The sequence below is a fragment of the Artibeus jamaicensis genome, unplaced genomic scaffold, assembly GCF_021234435.1.
Source record: "Artibeus jamaicensis isolate MK-2021 breed Jamaican fruit bat unplaced genomic scaffold, CSHL_Jam_final contig_233, whole genome shotgun sequence".
Lineage (NCBI taxonomy): Eukaryota > Metazoa > Chordata > Mammalia > Chiroptera > Phyllostomidae > Artibeus > Artibeus jamaicensis.
The window spans coordinates 30,128,907-30,156,200 of NW_026521486.1; the positions used below are offsets into that span (position 1 = coordinate 30,128,907).

Here is a 27,294-nt window from a genome sequence, read left to right on the forward strand (position 1 = left end):
TACCGGAGACCGCTCTTACTGCATCATGGACCTTAAATACTGAAAGAGGAGTAGCTTTATGTAAATATATTTTCTTAATAATATTTGAAAAAATAAAACTGTATAGAACAGGAAGTTCTGAGTGTCCAATTATCAACAGCCATGACTTGGGTGTGAGATGGGAAAACAAATCAACGTTGGCTTTCAGAGCCGTTTAATCTGGAGAGTTTTCAGGTGATTTCTTTTTTAATTGGTAAAGTATTTAATTTTTGAAGGGCATTGTTGATGAATAAAAGAGTCAGACACATTTCTTAAAATATGTTTATAAATTTGCATAAATTAAAATCAGATTTTTTTCCTTCAGGTTTCCTTTATCATGTTATTATCCAAAGAAGAACTTTATCTAATTTTATATTGAACATAGTTGTGCTTTTTCTGACATTGAATTACAACGCTGTATTAATGGGTCCTGAAATTTTGCTGAAAATACAGTGACAATATAAGGTCTTATGACCTCTTACTCTGAATCACATCATTTCTGGTTTGCTTTTGGAGGACCTTTATGTTTGCATTATCTTAGAAGAAGAAATTACCTAGTCAGTAATTATCTTAAAATTAGTCAAATAAGTAGAACCTAAAGTTAAGTCAAACAAATGCAAAGAAGTAAGGATCAAGTTTTAAAAATTCCTCTGCATATATTAATCATCCTGCCATCTTTTGTAATTACATTTTGGTACCAATTTTTGGAATATAGTTAATCAGGGATATTAATTACCTGGTAAGTAATTGCTTTAAAAGACGCAGACTAACATTAACAAATACAGCTCTGTGAGTATTTTTGAGTCCACATAGGCTATAATGTCCAATTTTATCAATTTCTCCAGAATTTTTTCTTGGAGAATGTGTGTATGTGTATCACATATTTAGAAAGAGGCACCATAGAAAGTTTAACTTCAATGAATAAACTAATTTTGTTTTAACCTAATGCCAAGTCAGTTCTTAGAAAAGGTCATTAGATACCATATTGAAAAGCTCTGACTGTCTAAATAAAATGTAGCACGTGCCCTTACACATTCAGTAAAGTTTCCTAATGCACTTCCCCAATTATCCAACTTCTACATAGCCATTTTATTTGCTTTTTCTAGTGTTGCTGAAGTACTTCAAACCCAGAGTGTTTTGGGGGGGGGGGAGAGGTTTGCTAAAGATGAATTTGAAAAAGGATAAAAAGTGTTGCTATGAAACATTTTATCAGGAACTTGGGTTTATCACAATATTTATGAAATTACTAGAAGGATTTTCATATTAAGGACTAAATAGCTACTTTTTCGATTCTAGGTGGAAATTTCCATTTCATAAACTATGTCTTTATTAAGAAAAGCCTCAGTAATAATTATCAGTAAATGAAAATAGGCCATGCTTAAAAGTTAATTATTTAAAGAATAATCTTGTTTTCTTATACTCTTCTGACAGATACAAGCAGTGTATGGGACAAGGTTGATTATTTTAACATTTTTATTAGCTGGTATCTAGTAATGAATATCTATATTGAATAATTGGATAAAAGGTTTTTATAAATTTTTAGTGGCACTAAAAATTAAGCTACAACAAAATTTAACTTGGGTAAATAATACATATCTATAAAGATATGTCACTGTAAAATTCTAACTATATAGTACGTGTTGTCTTTTTTACAATATGCCAACTGATAGTGAAAATGAATATACAGTTTAGATTCCCTAAATTATACCAATACCTTAATATTTATTACAGATTACTAAATTTTTATTTTAAATTACTAGTCTTTTTTCTGTTGAACCTGAGATATAGGATACAATTCATATTTCAATTTAGGTGTGGCACTGCCCACTAGTTATGGTCAAGTTACACATGTCGTAGTTTAGTAAAGCTGTTTTATATTTAACTTTAAATATTAAATAAGCAAGGTATATTTGGACATTTAGTAGCTAATGACTTTATATCTTTCTAATAAATGAGAAAATTTGATTTTGTCATTTTACAATTTTTATCATGGATCTAAGCACTTAAAATTTATTTTTCATTACTTTTTTTTTTCAGATAGGAGTGTGAATTCTTTTCTTGGACTGGGTGTTTTAACAGAGAATAATTGACACCCCTGAGAACACATTCAGTGATCTTTATTTTAAAATAGTGCACAAGTATTCTGACTTTTGTCATTAAATTCATTTTTCATGTGACGTTTGTTTCTATGAAAGTTTTACAGTTAATAATCACGTGCTTAAACAGTTACAGGCTCATTTGCATGAGGTACATGGAAGTCATGTCTTGAAATGAAACTCGGAATTCCAGGGTTTATTTTTGTATGTTTGGAATGCTTACGTGTTTAACTTAACTGATTCCCATATTTCTAGATTCCCTCAAAATTATCTGCTGTTTAAATTATGCCTCCTTCTACAAATGTAACTGTCACACAGTTTTTTTAAAGAAGGGGCATATGGAGTTACAACTTATATGTTCCTATTACACATTTGCATGTATATATATCAAGTACAATTTTCTAATCTAGAATGTAGTTGGGATACACTATGCCCATCCCCACTTTGTGAAAAAGTGTATAATCAGTAAACATGCAGTGAGCCCCTATTACAATTTTCCTACTATGTGTTTGTTATTCTCAGCAGTCAGTATAAAGTCAAAAAACAGGAGGGGTTGTGAAGTGCCACCTGCAGAGGCCCTGGTGAGGTCTGTGGTGTAACGACAGACGGGGCGGCTAGTGAGACCCCGGTGAGCCCAGTCTGCAGGAGCGAGGGTTTGTTCGGCCAAAAGACAAGTTTGGAATAAGCTGAAGAAAGGATATTTTAAATACACTGAATAATCATTCTTTACAACATAATAAACCAAATGTGCTGTCAATGAACACATACAAGCTTTTTATGAAATTTGACTATCCATAATTTATAGTAACATGGGCTTTCAGTTTTGAGGTTTTGAATGCTTTTCCTCTTTTTCAATTAAACCCATACTTTTCCTCCATTATCTTTTAGTTCTTAAGACAGAAGAACCAGATAAGTCTATATTGTGTATGTGTGTTTATATATTATGTATATGTATGCGATATGTTACAGGCTTTGTTAGTAAAATTGTACTAAGATGTGTCGACATTGAAGTGTACACATACACAGCTGTGTGGTTATGTGTATGCTGTGAAGGACAGTTTTGACTGTTGGAATACGCCTGATCCAAATATTTGATTCAGTGCAGTTACTACGATTGTATTTTGTCAATTTTCATTAAAATGTGTGTCTTGCAAATGGAAAATGTGAGGTGCTGTATAATTTTGTTTGACCAGCTTATTATTTTGTTTGATAAGCTGAAGTTAACATCGTTCTTAATGTACCCTGCATATTGTATCGCTGTTAAATATTTTCCTATTTTTGTAGTGATCTGTGTTTGAATTAAACTCTTGAAATATAAGCATCATTAAAATCCCATTTTTATTAATATAAATCTAAAATGTTAACTATAGACTAAATAAATGCATCCTTAGATATTAATCTTAAAGTCACTTTATGCCGTTTTTTCTTGTAGCTGTCGCAAGATGAATGCAGGGGCACATTGTACAAATACCGACCCGACGAAGTCGATATTGATGTGAGTTCCCGTGTGTCGGATATTGTCCGTGCTGTTGTGTTTCCTGCTGAAACCCGGTGGAGGAGCACGACAGAAACTGCCCTCCCCCCTCTGCCCTCCCCCCTCTGCCCTCCAAAAGGATATCCAATAAATCCGCATTTTCAGTTTCGCACTTAGATCCAGTTAAATGCTAACTCCCCAGTCGATTCTCTGCCCACCCTCACCCCCATAGTTAGCAGTTGAATATACTAAGAGTCACACAAATGAAAGTAAAAGACCATTTTATTAAAAATTGTATCGGGCCGGAGACAAAGTAAAATAGTCTCAATCTTTTGGAGAAAATATCAGCCTCTAGGAATTTCATCACTTCTTCCTTTTTTACTTTTAAATTTAGTGTTTCGTAATCCTATTTTGGGTTGGTGACTTGTTAAGCATTCTTCCTTACATCTCATCTTCCCGCATGTCCCCTGGTTTTGTTCATTGAGTTGCACCTCTTTTTCATGTCAGTACACAGCAGTCTTCTCTCCTCTGGTATTCTTTGTGCCGTTTCAGTGACCTGCAGCCAACCATGGTCCGCAATGTTAAGCGGAATATTTAGAAATAAACCACTCATAACTCTTAAATTCCACCCCAATCCAAGTATTACAATGAAATCTCATGCCATCCCACCTGTCTTGCCTGAGAGGTGACTCGTCCCTTTGTCCCGAATCTCCTCCCCGCTGCATACCCGCCCCAGCTACTCATGGTCACTTTGTACACTTCTCAGTTACCGGGATTGAATGTTTTGATATCACAGTGCTTATGTGCAAGTAACCCTTATTTTAGTAACGGCCCCAAAGCTAAAGAGTAGTGATGCTGTCAATTCAGTGAAGCTGTAAAGTGCATGTGTACGTATGTGCAGGGGGAAGAACAAAGTATACATAGGGTTTGGTACTCTCTGTGGTTTCAGCATCCACTGGGGGTCTTGGAACCTATGCCCCATGGGTGAGGGCAGACCACCGTATTCCACCTGGTGTGGCTTGAGTTGTATCTACCAAAGATAATGTAGTTACTTCAATAGATAAATGGCAAAGGAAGTAAAATCTCCTATTTCTTCCTGACTTGTCCTTATGCAGTAAAATTCAAGATATATTTACAGTTTGGCTAGGTTTTTATTTTCAGACATATGGAGAACTGGTTTATTATAGTATTGAAATTTTATTAGAGTATATTCATATTTTCATAATTTAAAAAATGAGGTAGTACCATGAATTTAAAACGTTAAAACTACTGAGTGATTTTTTCCACTAGCAGTATTTTTATTTGTATTATTGAAATTAGAAGGAATCTTTTGTTAATATTTTTTCCTACAAACATAGGCATAACTTTAAGAATAGAAAAACACAATCTACTTGGAGTTTTAACGAAGGTCTGCATATATCACTTAACCATTCAGCAGTTTGTAGGGGGGAAATCTTAACCATGTTGAAGTGATTTGTTTAAAGCACGCGACTGCTTGATTACTAAGGCTATTTTGAATTACGTAGGTTCAGTAGTATGGCTGAAAAACTTGCACTTAATGTGCATGTTTTTGAAGCATTCTATCTTTAGGCTATATTTATATTTTTATTTTACTCACTGACATAATTAGGTATTCCACAGCTGTTTTAAATGTGTTTTCTGGTTACAGTCACCTCCACTTACAGACGTGATAACTAACCACTCTCCAATTTAAAAAGTTTGCTAACAAAAAACCATTTCTCCTTCTAACCTAGGCCAAGCTAAGCCGTCTGTGTGAACAAGATAAAGTGGTACATGCTCTGGAAGAGAAACTTCAGCAGCTCCACAAGGAGAAGGTAGGATAATCATGTTTATTATCTGCAACTGATGTTACTTGATATGATGATTATCAGGCCACTGATAACTGAAGTAAAAAAGAATTAATTTGATGATGCGGAACATTAAATGTAATTATTTTTATTATAACAGTACACGCTTGAGCAAGCCTTGCTGTCGGCGAGCCAGGAGATAGAAATGAATGCAGACAACCCTGCAGCGGTTCAGACTGTGGTGCTGCAGAGGGACGACTTACAGAACGGCCTGCTCAGCACCTGCCGAGAGCTGTCTCGCGCCACTGCTGTAAGTAGCGGAAAGACTCGCTGAAATATTACGCAGTTTTATATTTCTGTTCAATGGCGCGATCTTTAGGGTTGTTCTTTAGTATAAAAAGAAATTAATTTGTTAATAATGTCAAAAATAAAGAGTGGTCTTTATTTCTCTACTTAGGCATTTTACTTTTTTGTCAAATAGCTGTTTTACAAGAGACACTCCTATTAATACATAATGCAAGCGAAAAACTCTTAAATATGTTAAACTTTATTATATTAGGAAAATAAATATTATTTGGATTTTACGGGAGTTAGGATCATTTTGAGAAGGTGGTTATTAGGTTCACTTAACCAACCCTCTCAATAAAAGGCACCTGTGAAACGCTTTTAAGAAGCTGTCAACATGAAGTTTCATAGCTGCGGCGTGATCTAAGTTTAGATGATAGGTTTGAGTGAGAAATGTAATTAGCAGAACCTTTTAACCCTCAGTCATGTCACTATATAGAGTCACTTGGGATTAGATTTAGAGTTCATAAATTGCTTCATGAGTTTAAACAGTCGGCTTCAGATCCTGTGATGCAGTCATCTCAAAACATAGTACGAGCACCTGCCCAAGCAGCCCTTTGAAAGACAGATCCTCGCAAAAGCCACCTGTTTTAAGAAAATTGCTAACACACCCTTGTCTGTGGCTTCAGTGAGCTCTTGGGGGGCAGCTACCTTTTCAGAAGGTCCACAGGCATTAATGCTTAACTAAGCGAGATCTTTCCAAGCTGGCAAAATACCAGAATCTCAACACAGCTTCTCAATTCTAAACACTAAAATAATATTCCAAACATGAGCTATTTCTAAAGGAATATAGCATGGTTTTAAATAAATCAAAACTTAGATTTTATGATTCTTACATACTTTATATGTAATATTCCTATCCCTGATTTTGAAATAGTTAAATCACCTCATTTAGTCTCTTACACTGTGATGTTTATAGATTTTTTTAAAGCGTTAATATCCTTTCAGTTGTTATCTCCTTGAATTCAGAACCAAATCTCATTCATCTTTGTAGCTCTGGCATCTGGCATTATAAGATGTGCATTAAAAAGATGATGAATCCTGGCTGGAGTGGCCTCAGTGGATTGAAGGGTCACCGGTTTGACTCCTAGTCAGGGCACATGCCTGGGTTGCCAGCCAGGTCCCCAGTAGGGGGTGCTCGAAAGGCAACCACACATTAATGTTTCTCTCCCCTTCTCTCTGAAAATAAATAAAATCTTTTCTAAAAAATAAAATAAAAATGTGATGAATGAGCCCTGACTTGTGTGGCTCCATTGATTGGGTGTCATCCCACAAAGCAGAAAGCAGCCAGTTGGAGTCCTGGTCAGGGCATGTGCCAGCAACAGATGGTCAAGGTTTCTCACATCGATGTTTCTCTCCCTCTCTTTCTTCCTCTCTTTCCCTCTTGCTAAAAATGAATACATAAAATCTTGTAAAAAATTTTATGAACGAACTAAGCGACTTGCCCAGCAATACAAAGCTAATAAATGCTATGCCCAGAAGAAAAATCCGTATCTTCTGACCATAGTGCTGAAGACTTAGATCTACATGGATCTGAGTGTCCCATTTTCTGGTTGTTATCGATATAATTACTTTCCTGAGTTTTTTTTTTTTTTTTACCTTCAGCATTACTCAGTGATCATTACAAACCCTCAGTATGTTCTTCTAAGACATATCTTGCTGATAGAATACAAACTATGTTATTCATGTCTTTATGTGAACTTACTCACATTTGCAGCTCAAGGCTACAAATGATGCATAGCATTTGGGCACATGTTGGGTACTCAGTGGACGTTGAATAGATTTATTATGCAAGCCGAATCTTAGAGGAGTCCGCTGATTCTCTCACAGTTGATTCGGGGAGGGCACTGGTTCAAACCAAGTCCTGAGGTGTGGGAGAGACAGTAACACCAGCGGTGTAACATCAGGGCACCCCTAGATCAAAGCTTGGCTTCAGAGAACATCCCCTCACCTGGTTGGCCACTGAAGTACATAAAACCAGGATTAACACAAGGTAAACACGTAAAGCATCGTTCCCTTTATGTTTTATTTAGTACGTGAAACCACCTTTCCTCTCCATAAGCCCCATCCATCCAACACACCCACCTGCTTTAAGCACATAGTGCCTTTGTGTTCTGCCCTGGCCTCCAGTTTATCTAAACCCGATTAGAGAGAAAGCTTATTGAAACAGTTCTACCTGAAAATTTTTCAGTGTGTAACTCTCTCCATTTGGGTTCTGTTCTGCAAGCAGAGCCTGAGATGAACTGGGTCCAGAAAGCCTTTTGGGGAGGTGATTAAGGAACAAGCACAGGAGTGTGGACAGTGAGACAGAGTGAGGGAAAAGCTGATGAAGGTTTCACTGCTGAGTTGGCTACCACTGTGGGCAATAGGATTTTTGATTCCACTGAGGACTCTGAGAAAATGTGTAGAATGTTTCAGAATTTCCCAGTGAGAGGCTTGCCGAGGTGACATAACTGATGAGGAGCAGAGTCAACACCTAAGTCAAGGACTTAATTCTAGGGCTTCTGTACTTTCTGTTCCACTTCGCTGTGCAGGCCCATGTACTTTATGGAACTTGAAATTTTCTTAATCAAAAGTCTGAAATTGGAATTTCAGACATCAGAAAGCAAATATAAAGGCCCCCAATCATCCTGACTCATGTGAAGTCTTAAGCATTTATTCACTGTAAAATAATAGTAATAATCATGAATAGTTATGAAGCAGTTATTAGGCACCAGGTTCCATTATAAGTGCTATACATGCACTTAATCCACATAATACCCCTTAGATGTGGGTACTATTATTAGTGTGTTAAAAGCGAAAACTGAGACGTAGACTTCCCAGGGTTATGTAGTGAGTGAGTGTTATATACAGATTTCCATTAAACTTACTTGTACTCTAAGCTGTATGCTGCAGTAGATAGGAGGACCGTGAGTAAATGGAGATTTGGGGCTACCAAGGGTAAACCAGGTTTCGAATTGTACACTCAAAGGGGCACGGAAGCAGGGTAAATGAACCACCTTGGGGAGAAGCTTACACTGTGTGGCGTCATGTGGTTGCTTTCAGTGGATTAAAGAGCCTCTGAGAATCGTGGTTACGGCACAGTGATTCCTTGTAGTTGACGTGTCGACATCCATGAAATGTCATGGAACGTCCTTGGAAAGATTTTGAGACATATTTTAAATTTTCTGGTTATTTCATAATTACAAAACCTCATTCCCCAGAAAGAGACAGCCAGAGGTGGTACATCTCCCGGTGTCCTGCACTAGAATGTACTTGGCAACACTTCCCGATGTTGGCATGTTTGCCAAAAATCAAATCTGAATCTTCGGGAAGCCTCCGTATATAAGTACAAACTTATAGGAAATAAAGGAAGCAGAAGAGCATGCTAAGCAATACCATAGGAATTCAATGAGCAAAATCTAGAATAGGAGAAATTCCACAGAAAAGGGGGTCCATTTTCTTCAACAAATAAGTAGCAAGGGAATGGAGGGGGAGGAAGGGGTTGTAATTAAAAATAGTTTCAAACGGTTACATACTAATAATTTAAAAATAAGAATTTTTTTCTAATTTTGGTTTCTTTTATTTAGAGATACATACTGAAGTATTTATAGATTTTAAAATGATAGTTTCATAATCCCACAGGAATAGAATATGAGTGTTACGTTACGGGTGGAATCAAATTGGCCATGTATTGATAACTGTTGCGTTCAGTTCTCTGGCTAGTGGGCACTAATTTTGTGTATATTTAGAAATTTCTATCATGTGTGTCTGAGAAAAATTAGAAGATAATACACAAAAATGTTAACAAGTATGTAGCACAGTAATGTCCTTTTTTTAAAGTCTTTCCCTGTGTTCTAGCTTTTCTATTTTTATGATTATAAAAGTTCATTATACCTAAAATTTTACTGTAAGAAGTAACCACTTCCTTGGAGATAGAATATAGTTTTGTTTGAAGGAGAAAATTAGAGGGAAAACTAAAGATATGCATTAAAGATTATAAATAGCCAAAAAGTAGAAATACTGTAATTATTACCATACGTTAGAAATTTAAAACATAGGTAGCTCTGTAACTATGGCTGATTTAGTTGATCCTCGCTTTATGCAGTTTCGGTTTGGTCCCTCTTAAACATCTTTTTAGGTTTAAAAAACTAAGCACTTTTTAAAAATCTGTGCCAAGAAATCTTTATATCCTGAAGGTAAAAAAAAAAATAAATATCACAATACTCACTTAAATGAGGTTAGGGGAAGTGATTTCAATTTTCAAAAGATTAATTTTTCTTGCCAAATTTTCAAAATATAACACTAAGTTTAAATACTGCAATGCTTTAATTTTCCAAGAGTTAGTAGGAGACATTAATCTGTAATATTTAAAATTGAAAAGAGTTATTTGAAGGTTGTCTTAAGAAACTAATAAATATTCATACTTACATGTATTCTATTGCCCTCTATCCATTTTGAAACTGAAAATTCGTCAATTAACATTTCTTAGATTAAAACTCAGAAGCACTAATTAAAAGGCAAACCCAAAGTAAACCACTCTCTGTTAGCTCTAAGCATAATGTGGTTATAATTCTTTACTTATTTAAGTATATTTTGTAACCATTTGCTCCAAGTGGATTATATTATAAATAGTCATTGTTTCTGGACAAGAAAAGGAAAATTTTTATTACATAAAAAAACTTGGAAATGAATTATTACTCCTTATACTTTCTTAATGAAGATCACAATATGTATCTGTGATAGCTCTGTAGTTAGATTTTTAAATCCTCTCTTTTTTTTGTAGTCTGGGATTTTATTATATCTGAATATTGCAGACCTATTTAAAGGTTTTTTCCCCCTACAATAGCCAAGTCTTAGTACAGATTAAAGGGAAATAACCTTAAAATTTACCTGTTACATGCCCTAAATTTAGGCCAAGCTTTTTAAGTCCTCCGCCATATCTGTAACAATCCCACCCATGCACACATATTTCTTCCCCTTTGTTAGAGTTGGCATGTTCTCAGGAAAGTACACCAATAATCGTACAGATACAGCTCACATCCATATCAAGACACCGAATTTCACTAGCAGACTGGAAACTGCCCCTCCTGGAGACTCCTCCCAAGAACATGGCTGTCCGACTGTCCAGCTGTATATCGGCTTTGCCTGCTTTTTTACCTTAATGAAGTGCCGTCATATGGTATATACTCTTTGGCTTCTTTTACCTTCTCGAGTTTCATCCACATGGTTGCAGAATAGAAGAGTTCATCCTATGAACTGTGTGACATAAAACCCCACATTTTTATTAGAAGCACTGTTTCCTGACTTGTGCATATGATTTTAAGATACTTGTGTATTCAAAAGTCATTAACCCTTAATTTCCTTGGCATACCTATATATTGTCTTGAAAAGAAAGCAGTAATATACCATATATAAAAATTTCACATTGTACTTGTAAACCCATTAAATTCTTACATAGAATTCTCAGGCAGGTGCTAGGAAACCATTGCGGTGCCAGTGCCCCCCTTCCCCTGCCATCCCGTTGACCTGTGTTCTGCCCACCCATAGTCCTGTTTGAGGCGTCAGGAGGTAAAGGCAGATGGGAGACCCAGCAGCGTGTGAGACTCGGGCCAAATAGCAGTGTCCATGGCAGGACTTTGCAGATTAGGCAGATTGAAAGTATATTATGTTTCTTCACCCCTAAAATATTAGTGATCTGTAGCTTTCAATCTCTATTTCTCATATGTTCCTATAAGAAAGACAAGGATTCGCACCATCCTAAAATTCTTCTACTTAGAGGCTACTCCAGCGCCTTTGGGCCCACCCCAAACTCTGGCCTTTCTACAAGAGCGGCTGGGCGTCTGGGCGTCAGCTGGCCAACACCGGCTTCCGTCATCACTGGGCTGCCGTAGGGTCGATTGTCCTCACTTCCCCACCGCAAGCCTCCAAAGGCCCACTGTTTACACTTGCATTTTTTGTGATGTGTATAAATTAGCAGATGGCTAGAAGCTGTTTATGTCAACAGAGTTAATATCCTTATTTATTCAGGTAAAAAGTTGGCTGAAACCAAGTAATAAGTCTAATATTTATTCAGTATAGATAAGATAAAAATCCGTAGTTCTTGCCTTCTTTCCGCTCATCGCCACCTCTGCCAGCTCCCTGTAATCCTGCCAGCATGTCTCAGATTGAGTTTAACGGCGCTATTGAGGAGGTTAAGCACCTCAGGACCAAGCCAGCAAACGATGAGATGCTGTTCATCCACAGCCACTACAAACAAGCAGCTGAGGGTGACTTAATTACAGAACGGCCTGGGGTGTTGGACCTCAAAGGCAAGGCCAAGCGGGATGTCTGGAATGAGCTGAGAGGACTTTCAAGGAAGACACTGTCAAAGCTTACTTCCATAGAGCAGGGTTGCTGAAGAAGGGGGCGCCTAGGGACTGGGCGTGGCTGCCAGCCATCCCCTGTTTTTATAGTGCTGCCGGTGGAGTAAAAGAGCCAGTCAGCCCACTCCCTGAACACTGTCCAGGCTAGGCTCTAACACCGTAAGGAGGCCGAAATGCTTACTGACCTTGCTGAGTAGTTTTCGTCTCTAGGTCAATTAAAACTGCATTTATTGTTTTTTTAAAAATCTGTAGTTCTTTTAGTCATTTTTTAAAATTCAATTCATTGTGAAATCTGTTTAATAGGCTTCTTAAACTAGCTCACAATGTAGAGATGATGAAAAACTCTCTGATGGTTTATGTCTGCTTTTCTAAAAAAAATGTAATTCATTGTGAAACCTGCTTAAAGAGAATCTTCAATTCACAAAGCAATTATTACAAATGACCCAAATTAAGACTTTTAATTTTTTTTTAATATGCACCTCGTATAACTTTTTATTGCCTACAATTTTTAAAGCGACTTGAAGCTACTTGCAGGATATGCAAAATAAAATAACTCTTTAACAGAGAGAGATACTCTAGGAACTCGAGGTATTGCTGTGTGTTTGTTTGTTTTGTTTTTTAACTAAGATGATTTTAGGTAACCTTCCTTCCACACTGAGCAGCCTCTTTTTTGTGCCCAGAATGTTGCTGCTATTAAACTGGCATTGTCCAAGGAAGTCTTGCTCAGAGCAGTTCAAGGCAAGAACTCCCTGGTCTTGGGAGAAGTCCTTAGACAGGAGTTACTGATGCACTTTACAACTGCATTCTGGAAATACTTGCTGGTTATATTCTGTGTGCCAACACTACAGTAGATACCTGGTAATGAGGGAGTAATCAGATACTGCCTCTGTGCTCAGTTGATCAGTTTGTTGACCTCACATCACTCTGCAATGTCTGAAGAGTAACTACAGCCCATAACAGACTACAGACACTCCCACAGAATGGCATTCCCAAAACAGAGTAAAATGATGGTGTAATTTGCACACTCATAGAATTATTCCATAGTCAACAGATAACAAGTAATAAAGACCATGTGTGGGGGTGATGGTTTTTCCAGAAGAGAAAAGTATTGGTGGGGGATATCTTTATGGAATCTCTCTAGATTTTGCTGACCTGTGTAGTTAGCTGAATTAGGTTTATTACATTACTGTAAATTACTCATTACTGTGAAATCAAGTCATATCAGGCTTCTGGTGTTGTTGAAAACCCAACATTGCTAAAATACAGCCTGTTTAGTATTTTTAGTCATGGAAAATTTTTAAGTCATATAAGACAGTGCTTTGAACAATAAAGAAAAATGAGTTACAACTTTTTTCTTTTTTTGCCCATTATAAATTGTATAATAATTGCGATGATAACCACACAAAAGCACACTTTCCCCATTAAAATAATTAAAACTCTTTGATTTTAGGAACTGGAACGAGCATGGAGAGAATATGATAAGTTAGAATACGATGTAACGGTCACCAGGAACCAGATGCAGGAGCAGCTGGATCGCCTGGGAGAAGTTCAGGTACAAAAGTGCCGTGTTCTTACGTTGTCTTAGCCGGTACTGATACCACCCACCCTGTTAGATTCCTTTATACCCATAACAGTTTTTACAATGTTGGCTACCTAAGACCTGAGTTTGAAAGCTTCCAATGAGAGGAATTGTTCTATCTCACAAGATTTCCCATCTTTCATTGTTTAGAAGTTCTTTATTCCATCAGGTACGTGGTATGAGCACTGGAGTGTTCTGTGCTTCCAGCTAACTGTATGTCACTTGGTGTTGAGGTGTTGAATTATAAATGAATTTTATCAAATAATGCATACTTTATCTTTTTATGTAAAATTTATTGAAATATTTTCATATTAAATGCTGCTTTTTTAAACAAACCTATACGTAGTGTCTTATCCTGACACTTATTCAGATAGGGGACAGTATAGCACCATGTGGAATTCAGGATCCAGCTTCACAAATAGGCAGACCTGGGACCAAGTTCTAGGTGTTAGTTTTCTCATCAGTAAAACAGAACTAAGTTTTTTTTGTTGTTTATGGTCTGTTTTTCCGTGACAGACTGAATCGGCAGGAATTCAGCGCGCACAGATTCAGAAGGAACTTTGGAGAATCCAGGATGTCATGGAAGGCCTGAGTAAGCACAAACAGCAGAGAGGCACTGCAGAGATGGGTAGGTTAGCTCTTCTGTGTTGCTGTGCCTGCTGCAGCGATTGCCCACAGTTTACGTCTACATGGGAGGACACGGGGAATGGGGTTACTTTGGTTTTCAGAGATTTTCAGCATCTGAAAATGGTTTTTTTACTTTTATACAACTTTGTAAAGTAAAAAGCAGCCTCACCCACTCAGAAATAAATCATGGTTTTATGTGTATTGTAATTATAAAAACACAAACTTTTTTTGATTTTATGAGTTTTTTTTCCCCCCACAACAAAGAATAGAATTATGCTATACTTATTTTTAGCCCTTTGCTTTTTTCTCCTTAACTGCAGTACCGTAATTGCTGCGAAAGAGGTATTGGTAGAGATAACTATATCCATGTCTGGGGTGATGAGCATGGTTTTTAGGTTTGGGGGTTGGTTGGTTGGTTGGTTGTTTTTTCTCTGTCATAAGCGTGCTATAATAAACATTATTGTATCTGTAAATATAAACACATATGCTGTAATTAAGAATTCCAAGTGGGAAATGAGCACATATTATCCATTTTGATAGGTATGCCAAATTGCTCTCCCAAAAGATGATATCAGAATGTACTTAGACCAGTAAATGTTTGAGGAAACCCATTTCCCTATACTCTTGTTTCAATTAGTTGTTTTTGTCTTTTTAAAATTCATTTAAATTCTGAAGGCTTAATTTAACTTAAGTGAAATGAGCCCTGACTGGCATAGCTCCGTGGGTTAGGCATCGCCCTGTGAACCAAAGGGTCTCCAGCTCGATTCCCAGTCAGGGCACCACAAGCCCAGGCTGCGGCCGGGTCCCCGGTTGCAGGTGTGCAGGAGGCAGCCAATCAGTGTTTCTCTCTCTTGCATATCGATGTTTCTCTCTCCATCTCTTTATCCTTCCTTTCCCCGCTCTCTAAAAATCAACAAATAGAATTCTTTAAAAAATAGAATCTGTAAAATAAGTGAAATCAAATTACTCTTTTTTTCTGTAATTTCAAAAGATATGTTTATTGTTAAGTTGTGTTTCACAATTTTTTAACAGGTATGGCAGTATCAAAGCCTTTCTCGACAGTTAAGTACAAAAATGAGGTAAGTTTGGATTGTTTGTCTATAAATTATTTTAAGTATTTAAAACATGAATGAGAATTGTCTTCTCATAAAAGTGTTTTATAAACATATTCAAATTGTTGTTTTGGTCTTGACATTTCACTGGTTCAGTAATTTGGTACTTCTAACAAATGTGATTTTTTTCTTCCCTTAATGTAAAAAATGTTAATCACTATTACTCATCTTTGCTAGAACGTTAACATTGTCATACTTTTTCTAAGTAATTTGAATACTTACGTTGTTATACTTGGTAAAATGTGTGGGATGATTGACAGATAAGTTGGCTGTGTATCATGCGTACCATAGAGGAATTGCAACTGCAAAGAGATACTGTCAACCTAATCGAAAGAATCTGTGGTCTTGAATTATGTATAAAAGCCAATTTTTTAAAAAGCGTTTATCTTTTTTCCCTTAAAAATTACCCCCAAAATTAGTAAGATTTTCAAATTAACATTTTTCTTCTGTTTTTAAAATGAAATACAGTAGTGTCACATATTTGTTCAGATGTTGAGCTTCAGAGTAAAGATTCAAGCATATTTCAAACCATATTGGCTATCATAAATATTTTGGGTTTTACTTTGCAGTATGAGACTTTTAGCTTGGCAGTGTCCCTTTAATTATCTTAAAGCTAATTTAAGTTAACTTACCATTGCAAAGAATTTAGATACACTTACTTCAATATGCTTATCTAAATAAGGTGACTATTCTACAATCTTTAGGAAGAGGAAGTAGTCCCACCTCGTCCTCCACTTCCTCGGTCCTATGACTTTACAGAGCAGCCTCCCATAATCCCCCCTCTGCCCAGTGATAGCAGCTCCTTGCTCTGTTATAGCAGGGGCCCAGTCCATCTGCCTGAAGAAAAGAAGATTCATCAAGTTCAAGGATATACAAGAAATGGATCTCACTGTGTAAGTGGCTACGATAGCCACAGAACAATCAATTATACACGCCCTGTCATTTTTTTTCAGTGAATTTATTTTACATTGAGACTTGTTTTTATTATAACACCAGTTTTAACCATGATTTTTTTGTTTGTTTGTTTATAATGTCATTTTTTGTTTGTTTTTTCCTGTTTTGGTTGTGTCGTTCTCACTTTTTAATATTTTCACAATTTAAAAATCTTTCATGATTTTTTATTTTTCATAAATATTTTTCTAAAATGGCTATTTTGCATTTGTCTAAGGAGTCATAACTTAAATAAGCCATTTTGGGATATCAGAGACAAGTGAAATTTGTAAATCAGAAAGAAGCGAGAAAGAAAAGGATGACTAGGAATGATAGAAGGGTTGGGATGAGCGCAGTCCAGACTAAAACCTGTGAGCGGATGGCCATGGCCAAGGAGAGATGTTACCCATGGAAGCTGGGGTTAAACAAGTCAGTGTAAACTATAACAAGCAAGGAGAAGAGAATAAGGAAAAAAGCAATAGGGCTAATTGAGATATAATTGTTTTCAGACCTCAGTTATGATAAAAAATGTTCTAATGATGTTATCCCTAAGAGAATATTCCTAATTTTAAAACCAAAACATTCACCTGTTCAAAATATCTCATCTGTTTTTTTCTACCTTAGTTATAACACCTATTAATCAATTGGGTTATACCCAAGATAGCTAGCTAACTTTTTTAACTTTTAGAGGTAAACATTTTAAAAGAAACTTTTAGCAGTTTTTTAATAATACATACCTTCATTTCAAGGGTCCAGATTATAGACTCTACAAGAGTGAGCCAGAGTTAACAACGGTGGCAGAAGTTGATGAATCTAATGGAGAGGAAAAATCAGAACCCGTTTCAGAGATGGAGACTTCAGTTAAAGGTCAGCATTTGGAATGTGTTTTAGCGCCTGTGTTTTTCAGACATTTTAGCAGTGGGTTCAGTTTTCATGTTGACCCAGTAGTCATGCAAGTCCACAATCCCTTACCTGAAAACTATGGAATCTGGTCAGTTTTTGAATTCAGAAGTTTCACATGTTAGAAAAGTAACATGATGCATAAACCACATTACATGTCACCCAGCCAGGGCTACATATCAGTGTTTCCGGGATATATATCCCAGGTAGAATAAAGGCTAAAAAGTTTCATGTCAGTTAGGGTTGGTTTTACTGAGACATAAGTGACAAAATTTTTAAAGGCCTTTCTTTTTCTACTTAAAAATTGTACGTAAAAGATTAAAGGCTGAAACAAATGTTCAAACAGTTTATATAACATGAATAAATTTATCCATGAAATAGTACCCTTACTGTGTGTACTCTGATTTTTTTTTTTAAGTGCTGGTCATTTTCAGTGTTGTAAAGAAAAAGGGTTGAGGTAAAGGGTATTCAGGATTAAAAACTTGGAGAAGACCAGTCTCAGAGCAGTGTTTGAACCTTGACTGCATCATGGTTCAAAGGGAAAAAGTCTCTACAGACATTCTTGAGGCAATTGTGGAAGTTTAAATGTGTTCTTGCTATTGTCTAATAGTAATACTATGTGGTCATGTTATGATAATTAGGAAACATTTAGAAGAATAACTGTAACTTATTCTAATTAAAAACTAATTGGATTCCATCAAAATTTAAAACCTGCCCATCAAAATGGGAGAAAATATTAGCAATGCATATACCTGACAGAAAGCTTGTTTCCGATAGAATATTTTTTTAAACTCTTACGAATCAATAATAAACACAGATAAGCCAATCGAAAGTAGGCAAAACACTACATATTCAAAAAGTTTGCAATTCTGATTAATCGTAAAAGAAATGCGGTTTTAATGTAAATTAAAGTCACAATTTATACCTTCTAGACTCTAGAGTGACTGCATTTTAGAAGGTTACTGTCAGTTAGGACGAGGAGCAATTGGAACTCACACGTTCCTGCTGGTGGGATAGGGCAGAACAATTTGGCGGTTTCTTACAAGGTAAACATGCAGTTAGTGTAGTGAATAATTCCGCTCCTATGTCTTTACCTAAGACAAATGAACACATAATTTCTCAAAAAGACTTCTACAAGGATTAATGAAGCTTTAATTCGTAATAGAAAAAAACTAGAAGCAACCATATGTTAGTCAACAAGAGGGCAGATAAACAAATCTTCATACTCCTCGGCAGTTAAAAAAAAACTGATAAATGTACAGCGTGTCTGAATCTCAGCAACATGTATAAACATGTTGAATGAGAAAAACAACTATGTTGAATGAAAGAAGCCCAACACAAGAAAGACATGGTGTATGATTCCCCTGTTTTGAAGTTGGAAACTAGGCAAAACCAATCCATTGGCGACAGAGAAGTAGTTGTTGCCTTTGGCAGAAGGGCGGGATTGACCAGAAGGGAACTGCGGGGTGGTGAGGGTGGTCTTCATCTTGTTTACGCTGATCCCACAGACGTACATTTGTCAAACTTCACCCATTGTACACTTAGCATGTACATTTTGCCTCAGTAAAACTTGAGAGGTAGTAAAGACAAAAGTGGGAGAGTTTGCTACTCACTGATCATCAGTTAAGAGAATTCTACAATACTTCAGGCAGAAGGATCATAGAACTAAAATATTTGACAGTAGTTGCACATGAAACAGGAAGAGGCTCATTGGTATTCACATGTTCTAAGGTCCTTGTACTGTTCCAGAGAACTGTAGTGATCCTGACTAACTTTAGTCAAGTAGGACTATATTGTCTTCCAAACTCATACGGAGGCAACCTGAACAGTAATCCAAAAGAAGAAGGCATCATGGGAAAGAAATAGAGAAGTGGGCAAAATCTAAAGCAAAAAATAAGCTGTCAGAAGTAAATCTAAATACATCAGTAATTATAACAAGTGTATATGAACCAAATGCTTCGCCTGATCAAAGACTGTCCAACTGCATAAAATTAGAAACACAGCTATATAGTATTTACAAAGACATCTAAAACTTGAGTTTACTAAGAAATTGAATGTACTGTTGAGTGAAACCATCAAGTTGCAGAAACATACACAATATATAATTCAGTATCTAGTATGTTAATAATATGTAAAACTAAAATAGTATATTTTGGAATTTAGATATTACCAGAACTATAGAGAAAAGCAGGGGGAAGATACATGTGTAACTTAAGTTACTACCCATGCAACAAGACAGGAGAAGAGGTCTAGGAATGTTGGGAAAAGGCCACTGAAGGTTATGGTGGTGTTTCTCAAACTGGGGGGTGACTGAAAGTGAAGTTAGATGATCATTCATTCCACCAATGTGTGCGTTTACTCATAAAAAATATAACATCTGAAATATGTTCTCTAATACAGTTGGAATTCTTCCTCAAAGTTTTGCCTCTTTTAAAATTTTGGCTGTTTTCCTTGTAAGTCCTCATCTAAATTGTTGTCCACAGTGACACAGATCAGTTGTGGTGTATTTGTAGCACATGTCTTAAAGTAGGGCTTTTTAAAAATGGACCACTGGCTGGCACAATAGAGGCCTTTTCTTTGAGTTACAAAATTACATGTATCATGTATCAGTTCAACATCTCCACATTCTCAAATATACCACTTCATAGTATGAACATCTCTCAAGACCATACTTTCAGGGATCATTTCTATAGTTCATTATAAGATAAACACCTCAGAGAGTTCGTAAATAATGTTAAAATTTAAATGAATGGCCCTGAATGATGGATCTATTTGTCTTTGCAAGGGGGTGGGGAACAAGACACTTTTTTTTTCAGTTGATGTGAAGGGTTTTGTTTGTTTGTTGTTTTCTTATAAAAGAGAAAGTGACAGTACTTAACCTGTAATTAACTATTGGTAACATTGTTAGTGTGTTCTTGATTGAGACAATAAGTACAATGTAGTTGAAAGAGACCAACTGAACACTAAAGACGTTTAGGTAAATCGCTTAAACCTGGGCCATTTTTTTTGTCATCTGTCTTACGTGAGAGGATTGGATGAAGGTACTTTCAACCCCTAAAAATGTGACTGCTTTGCGAAGAAGCAGAGCAGCCACCAGGGCAAACACAGAAGCTCCCACTGTGCTGCTGATGAGCTGCGTGGACTGAGGACGCAAACTAACCCATCGCTGCCCTTCATTGACCTTTTTTTTACAGGGTGGTTGTGAGGATAGGTGATCCATTAAGTATACTAAATTTTTAACATCTCAGTCTGTAGAGCTGTATTTCCAACCCTCATTCTAGATCTGTCTGGTATAATACAATTGGCTAGCTTACTAAGTAGAATAACTGGTGGAAGGCTACTGCATTTTCCCTGGCTCTTTTCAAACAATGAATGTGCCTTGTGATTTTAAAAGCCTCAGAAGTGGAGTATGTCGAAGACAGCAATGCTGTGCGAGAGCTGACCCCTGTTTTCATTTTTAGGTGCCCACTTTCCTGTTGGAGTGGTCCCTCCAAGAACAAAGTCACCAACACCCGAATCTTCCACAATAGCCTCATATGTAACCTTAAGGAAAACTAAGAAGATGATGGATTCAAGAACGGTATTTAGCTAGAAATTAATTTCTAGAAGGATTCTGAAAGCTTGTTATTGCTTCCTTATCTATGTTTCTGTTTTCAGTGTTTTATCGAAAAACTTGTTATGTACTTGTTAAGAAAAACTAACCTTTTAAAAACACATGTGCAGGGAATTAGCACCTCAGAGGACAGACCTACTCAATACCTAACCTAGGTTTCCTGTGATCACCTCTGACATGGGGCTTAGCCCACAGTCTATGGGACCTCTTCTCAGATAACTGTCCTGTATTATATCTCTTGACACTTAACAGCATTTTCCTTGATGAGAGTGATGCATATGTCCTGTGGTCACCCAAGTGAGTGGATTCCAAGCTAACCTGAGTTTGCAGGGCCTTGCATCTGGTAGATTTGGTGTGTGCCAGTCCTCTGGTTACTCTGAGAAATGTAAATTGGGGTTGGGAAAGAAGTCCTGTGTTTTATACTTTCATCCGAGATCCATTTAATTCAAACTGGCTCTAACCAGTCCAATCCTGTTCTTAGGAAGATTCTCAGGCTACTTACCTCCCTTTCATCAGTATTCTCGGAAATTTGAGCTTTTCATCTTGATGAAGTCTCCCCTTAACTTGGTATGAGGTCATTTTAAGATATGAGACTGAAAGATACTACAAATGAATAAGTTTATGGTTATCTTTGAAAGCTGTTGATGTATAGCTGCAAAGTATATGTCAAAAAATCTGACAAATCTATAAATAAAAACTATAATTAGTACAAAACTGCAAAGACCTATAAAATAATTATTATAGAATTAAAATACTAGCTATGTACCAATATTAACATTAGTGACTGTGGTCCTATAATAGTATGTTTGTTTGTTCATAGAGAGTTGGGCATTTTTTTGCAGATTGGAGGGTGTGTTCTTTGGAAATTGTAATGCTAAAATAAACCAAAAAAAACCTAAAAAATGCATTGTCAGGATCAAGGAGAAAGATATTAGTGGATTTATATTATTGTTTAACTGTCTTTTTTTATATAACTCTCTTAAATACTAAAAGCAAAGACTTCTATGTACTGAAATACTGGGGAAGTATAGAAAACTATAGGTATATAACGTTGGTCTAAGAAAGACCTTTGTAAGCAGTACCAGAAGAAAATAGCTGCAATATAACAAACCAGTTCCATGACATATGAGGCGTAAATATAAATCATTTATTTTTAAGGGTTTTTATGGAACATATGAAACCTAGTTCACGAATAAAATTACTCAACCCCAATAATAATTTTTAAATTGGTAACTGAGCTTCCCAAATGAGAGACTTACTTCCAATTACAATATCGGAGGAAAGATCTAAAATTATTAATATCCAGCTTTCAAAAAGAAAAAAGTAGCCCTGACTGGTATGGCTCAGTAGATTGGGCATCCTGCAAACCAAAAGGTCACTGGTTTGATTCCCAGTCAGGGCACATACCTGGGTTGTGGGCCAAGTCCCCAGTAGGGGGCATGAAAGAGGCAACCGATCAGTGTTTCTCTTGCACATTGATGTTACGCTCCCTCTCTTTCCCTTCTTTTCCCTCAAAATAAATAAAATTGTTTAAAATTAAGAAAGAAAGGGGGGGAGGGAGGGAGGGAGGGAGGAAGGAAGGAAGGAAGGAAGGAAGGAAGGAAGGAAGGAAGGAAGGAAGGAAGGAAGGATTTCACAATAACTGGATAAAGTTTCAGTGTGGCAACATTTTTATATAAACAGAATAAACAAGAAAAATACATTTTTGTGGTTACTAAAAATAAAACAGAAAGAGGCGTGCTAATGTAACCAACTTGGTACAGGAGAAGCCAGACCAAGGGCCAAATATATTTTATTTTACAAATAAATGAGAATTGGTATTTCTGCACATTAAGCCTTTTCAATTTTCCTTTTCTGTTAGTTTTGGCCTAAGCACTTTAAGACATCTGTCCTGTACAGTAGAGGGTAGTTCCAGAGTCACAGCTCCCACCCTGCAGACACTTTTCAGATTGGAGTGAAGAGACCAGTCTTAGCCATTAGCCTAACATCATGCTCAGGTCGCATCATGCTTACCTCTGCCTGGGTTTTCCTAAAAACTGCCCCTACCTCCTCCAGCGTCTTCATCAGTTTCCACCAATTCAGACCGAATATGAATATTCAGCTCCTAGAATAGGTTTACTCTTTTAAAAGTCTGTTATATAGCCCTGGCTGGTGTAGCTCAGTGGATTGAACAAGAGCCTGCGAACCAAAGGGTTGCTGGTTCAATTCCTGGTCAGGACACATGCCTGGGTTGCTGCTGGGTTACCCCCACCCCCAGTAGGGGGCACACAAGAGGCAACCACACATTGATGTTTCCTCTTTCTCCCTCCCTTCCCCTTGCTCTAAAAATAAGTAAATAAAACATTTAAAAAGTAAATAAAAAGTCTACTTTATAAGATAAGCTAAAATTTGCTTATAATTAATTATTGAAGTATTTGGCTATTATACCAATATTGTTTTATATCTTTAGTGAGAAAGGGAAAAGTAAGAATGGGTCATTTACTGGGTCTAATATTTTTAAACCCTTCACTAACATAAAATCATGAAAATGTTTATAGAAGAGAGATACAGCCATAGTTTTATTATTGATCATAAACTAAGGATGTTTCCTCTACTAGTCCTTCACAGTTAATATGTGACTTAAGAATTTACATTTTCATTAAAATAAACGCCCTCTTTCCTCCTCATTTGAGTTTTATACAATTTCCTATTGCAGGACCAAGCTGCCGTGCCCTTTTGTATTTAAAAGAGAGAGACAGAACATCCTCACTAGTGTCTCTTCCTTCTCTCTCCCCTCTTTCTCTTTTCATCAAATACATGCATCACCAATTGTCAGTTAAAGATAAAATTACCTGCCTTTCTGGCGTTATCTACATGACCTCCAAAACCTCCACTTTTGACTTTGAAGACAAAAGACATGCATCTTAGAATCTAGTTTATTTTGACATACTTTTCAGAAGTCTCTCTGTATTTATGTATTCGTGTGTTTATTTTTAATTTAAAGGAAAGACCAAGAAGCGCAGTGGAACAGCTCTGTCTGGCTGAAAGTACTCGGCCTCGGATGACCGTGGAGGAACAAATGGAGAGAATCAGGAGACATCAACAAGCGTGCTTAAGGGAAAAGAAAAAAGTATTAAATGTCATCAGTGCTTTAGACCAGTCCCCCTTACCAAGTCCTTCAAATGTAAGGGACAATCCGTTCAGGGTTACCCAGGTATATCATTTGCTTTTCATCTTTCTTATGTGAAAATCCAGTATCACTTGAATCTTAGAATCATAGTTACATGTTTGATGGGTGTTCAGATGTCTGCAATGTGGATAGTTATTTTATGTTATTTAACTTCTGGAATAATAAGCTAAGGCAGCTTTGTATAATAGAAATTGCCCTGTGTTCAAAGAACCAGAGTTAAATGACTTGTTGGGCGCCCTTGCAGCAGCTATGGACTTCATCTCCTCTGCTGTAAATCAGGTGTGGCCTGTCCCCTCTGCTTCACAGAGATTCTAAGAAGATAAAAGTGCTCTCAGCAAATGTAAAATGCCATGCAGTTTACCAACGTAGTCCCCAGTTCCCCTCCCAGAAAATGTGTATTGCTCTGCCCTAATTTAACCTGACCTCAATTTCTAGGAGGACTGAGCTTCTAAATAAAATTTCTATTTATTTTCTTTCAACTACAGTAAGTTGACACCATTCCATTTCTTATTTATTATCCTGACTCACAAATACAGAACCAACTGGCAGACCTCAGTACCTTCAGTCTGGTCTGTCCCTGTTGGTAGACATGGATCAGCCACAAGTGCTTCCCCGGGTTTGTAGAAGGTTCGTTTTCATCTAACCAAGAGCAGGCATTACTAATGGAGGTTCAGCTGATTCACGGTTGAATAACTGCATTCTACAAAATGCAAAGTGGGTGATCTTAAAAATAAAAGGCAAGGATAGAAAAGTGTGTGGAATACTGCCATATGTTAATGTGCCATGTATTAATATATAAGTAATGCATATGAGTATATTGGTGTATGTTAAATATATTTAGTTCCTCTTGAACTTCATCAGGAAACCTTGTGAGTGAAGATCCAGCTCTTTTTCAGAATTAACGTGTGCTGTCTAGATGGCGGTATAGTATGAATCTCAGAATGCTGTTGTGTCTTTTGCACAGACTCGAAGGAAGGATGAAAACACAAAGGAAGTGGACACTGTCGTTCGAGAAGATGATATAGAGACAAACCATGAAGCTCCTGCAACAGAAACTGTTCGACTGGAAGAAACTGAACCTCAAAATACAGATTTCAGCAAAGAGGTAGAACGATTTATGTTAGGACAGATTTCTGAAGATTAGATCCAGTGGTTATAAGGTTCAAAGTCCTGATTTATTCTGTCACAGAAGCCAAAGATTTAAGTGAAATGATCAATTTTGTATAATTTGATCAGTTGAAAACTTAAAACGTGGTGACTCGAGGCTGGACTAAATTACTGCTAACCCAATTAAATTAGGAATCTTACTTTCCCACACAACTAATAGCAGTGTGCTTTGTGTCTTTGGGCAAATAACTTAAAGATACTTGAATCTAAATTTGTATTTTAATAAGTATTTGACAGGGTATGATTTTCATAATAAACTTTTATTTGGGGATTATTTTAGAATTACTATTAAACATGAATGCTTTGAAAAAGAACATCTTTTTTCTTATTCTATAGTGTAATAAAGCCGAAAATGGTTTTTACAAAACACCTTTCAAACCTGAGCCAAATGGAGTAAATTCTGAAGAAGTGATGGATGAAGAAAGAAACAAAGAAAAAATGCCTGAGGATATTTCATACAGGTAATAATTAGGGAAGAGAAACAAAGAAATCATTCACAAATTTGTATACCTGCTGAAAAATGGTGAACTTCAGCCCTGGCTGGTATGGCTCAGTGAGTTGAGCACCAGCCTGCAAACCAAAGGTTCACTGGTTCGATTCCCAGTCAGGGCACATGCCTGGGTTGCGGACCAGGTTCCAAGTAGGGGCGTGCAAGAAGGAACCACACATTGACATTTCTCTTTCTCTTTTTCTCCCTCCTTTTCCCTCTGTCTAAAAATAGAATAAATAAGAAATTTAAAAGTAAAAGGGGTGAACTTCAGAGTCAGAGAGCTGGATTCCAGCCTCAGCCGGCTACCTTCTTAAGGTGCAGTTTCCTCAGCTATAGAAATAGCGATAATCCTGGTGTCCATCTCACAGGGTGTTGTAAGGATTGAAAAAAGGAAATACAAGTATAGCACTTCACACTGTGCTTACTACCTAGGAAGCAGTCAATAATTACCTTTTAAAAAAAAAAATCCCAAAAGACACATGAGCAATAACAAAGTAAGCACCTTATCATTGCCCGCACATTGATAGGCATTCGTCAAAAGAAAGCGAAGTTGTCTGATAAGCATTCCAAAAATTATAATGATTTGTTATTTATTTTTTAGCTGTGTTTGTTAACCTACGTTCTTAAGTGCATGTCCTCAATCTCACCCTCCATTAAAAAATCAGCAATGCTGGCAAAGAGCAATGCTATGACTGAGTATTACTATCGATGCCTTTATGTCTTCAGTGACTGGCAGGATTGAATTTGGAAAATGTTTGGCAATGGCTGATTTTTAAAAATCTCTGCTGAATGTTTCTGAATAGGCATAGATTTAGCACATCACATACACACACAGGCAGCAGTATGGTGGTAGCCAGAGGGAGAGGGGAGGTGGGAGCGGTTTCGAGGGTCACGCTGGGTCAACAGGGACAAAAACGTAAGAGACTTTGCTTTGGGTGGTGGGTGCATGATGCATGGTGCAGGTGATGTTTTGTTGAGTTACACACCTGAAACCTCAATGGCTGGGGGTTTTTTAACCAGTGTCATCCCAGTGAACTCAGTAAACAAAAAATGTGAGTTTATAATCTAGCAACAACAAAAAAAGAATTTGTTACCCGCATTAGGGTATACTAAAGACAACTTACTATTCCAAAACTTGGCACATAAAGGGAAATAATCAAATGTTTACTTTGGCTTTCCCCAATGCAACCAGAGTTTATGAGGAAATTTGTTTTCTTTTTAGAAGAATTTCACTCACTAATGAATGACTTAGAATATCACTGTTTTGCTAACCCTGAGGAAATAATGCATTTGAATAGTCCTCAAGGGCTGCTTGTTACACTGTTAAACAGAATAATCTAACAGGGTATTATTCTATACTGACCTATTCAAGTGGATAACCACTGAACTCACTGATTGTTCTTAACAACATGAAAAGAGACAACCTGTCCCCCTTCTTCCAAAACTTAAAAAATGATCAAGCCTCAACATCATACTAGTTTTTTTAAAATATGAACGATAGAGCATCAGCCGGTGTGGCTTTGTCGGGTATTTTTCCACAAACCAAAAGGTCGCTGCTTCTACTCCTGGTCGGGGCAAATGCTTGGTTGCGGGTTCAGCCCCCAGTTGGGACATGTACAGAA

General features: G+C 36.8%; 1 protein-coding gene across 6 annotated transcripts in view; it reads left to right on the top strand.

Moving 5' to 3' along the window:
• Positions 1 to 27,294, top strand: part of PLEKHA5 (pleckstrin homology domain containing A5) — a 202,495-nt gene that overhangs the window by 170,182 nt on the left and 5,019 nt on the right. For 4 of the 6 annotated variants that reach the window (XM_037136576.2, XM_037136574.2, XM_037136578.2 and 1 more), the window contains 11 exons: positions 3,547 to 3,609; positions 5,343 to 5,423; positions 5,557 to 5,706; positions 13,536 to 13,637; positions 14,181 to 14,292; positions 15,324 to 15,370; positions 17,083 to 17,200; positions 20,695 to 20,813; positions 23,830 to 24,039; positions 24,980 to 25,120; positions 25,519 to 25,643. In XM_037136576.2, the coding sequence (XP_036992471.2) occupies positions 3,547 to 3,609; positions 5,343 to 5,423; positions 5,557 to 5,706; positions 13,536 to 13,637; positions 14,181 to 14,292; positions 15,324 to 15,370; positions 17,083 to 17,200; positions 20,695 to 20,813; positions 23,830 to 24,039; positions 24,980 to 25,120; positions 25,519 to 25,643 (1,268 nt within the window). Of the gene's footprint in view, positions 1 to 3,002; positions 3,039 to 3,546; positions 3,610 to 5,342; positions 5,424 to 5,556; positions 5,707 to 13,535; positions 13,638 to 14,180; positions 14,293 to 15,323; positions 15,371 to 16,107; positions 16,297 to 17,082; positions 17,201 to 20,694; positions 20,814 to 23,829; positions 24,040 to 24,979; positions 25,121 to 25,518; positions 25,644 to 27,294 lie in introns of all 6 variants that reach the window. The other 2 variants (XM_037136583.2, XM_037136575.2) reach the window with 2 other exon arrangements.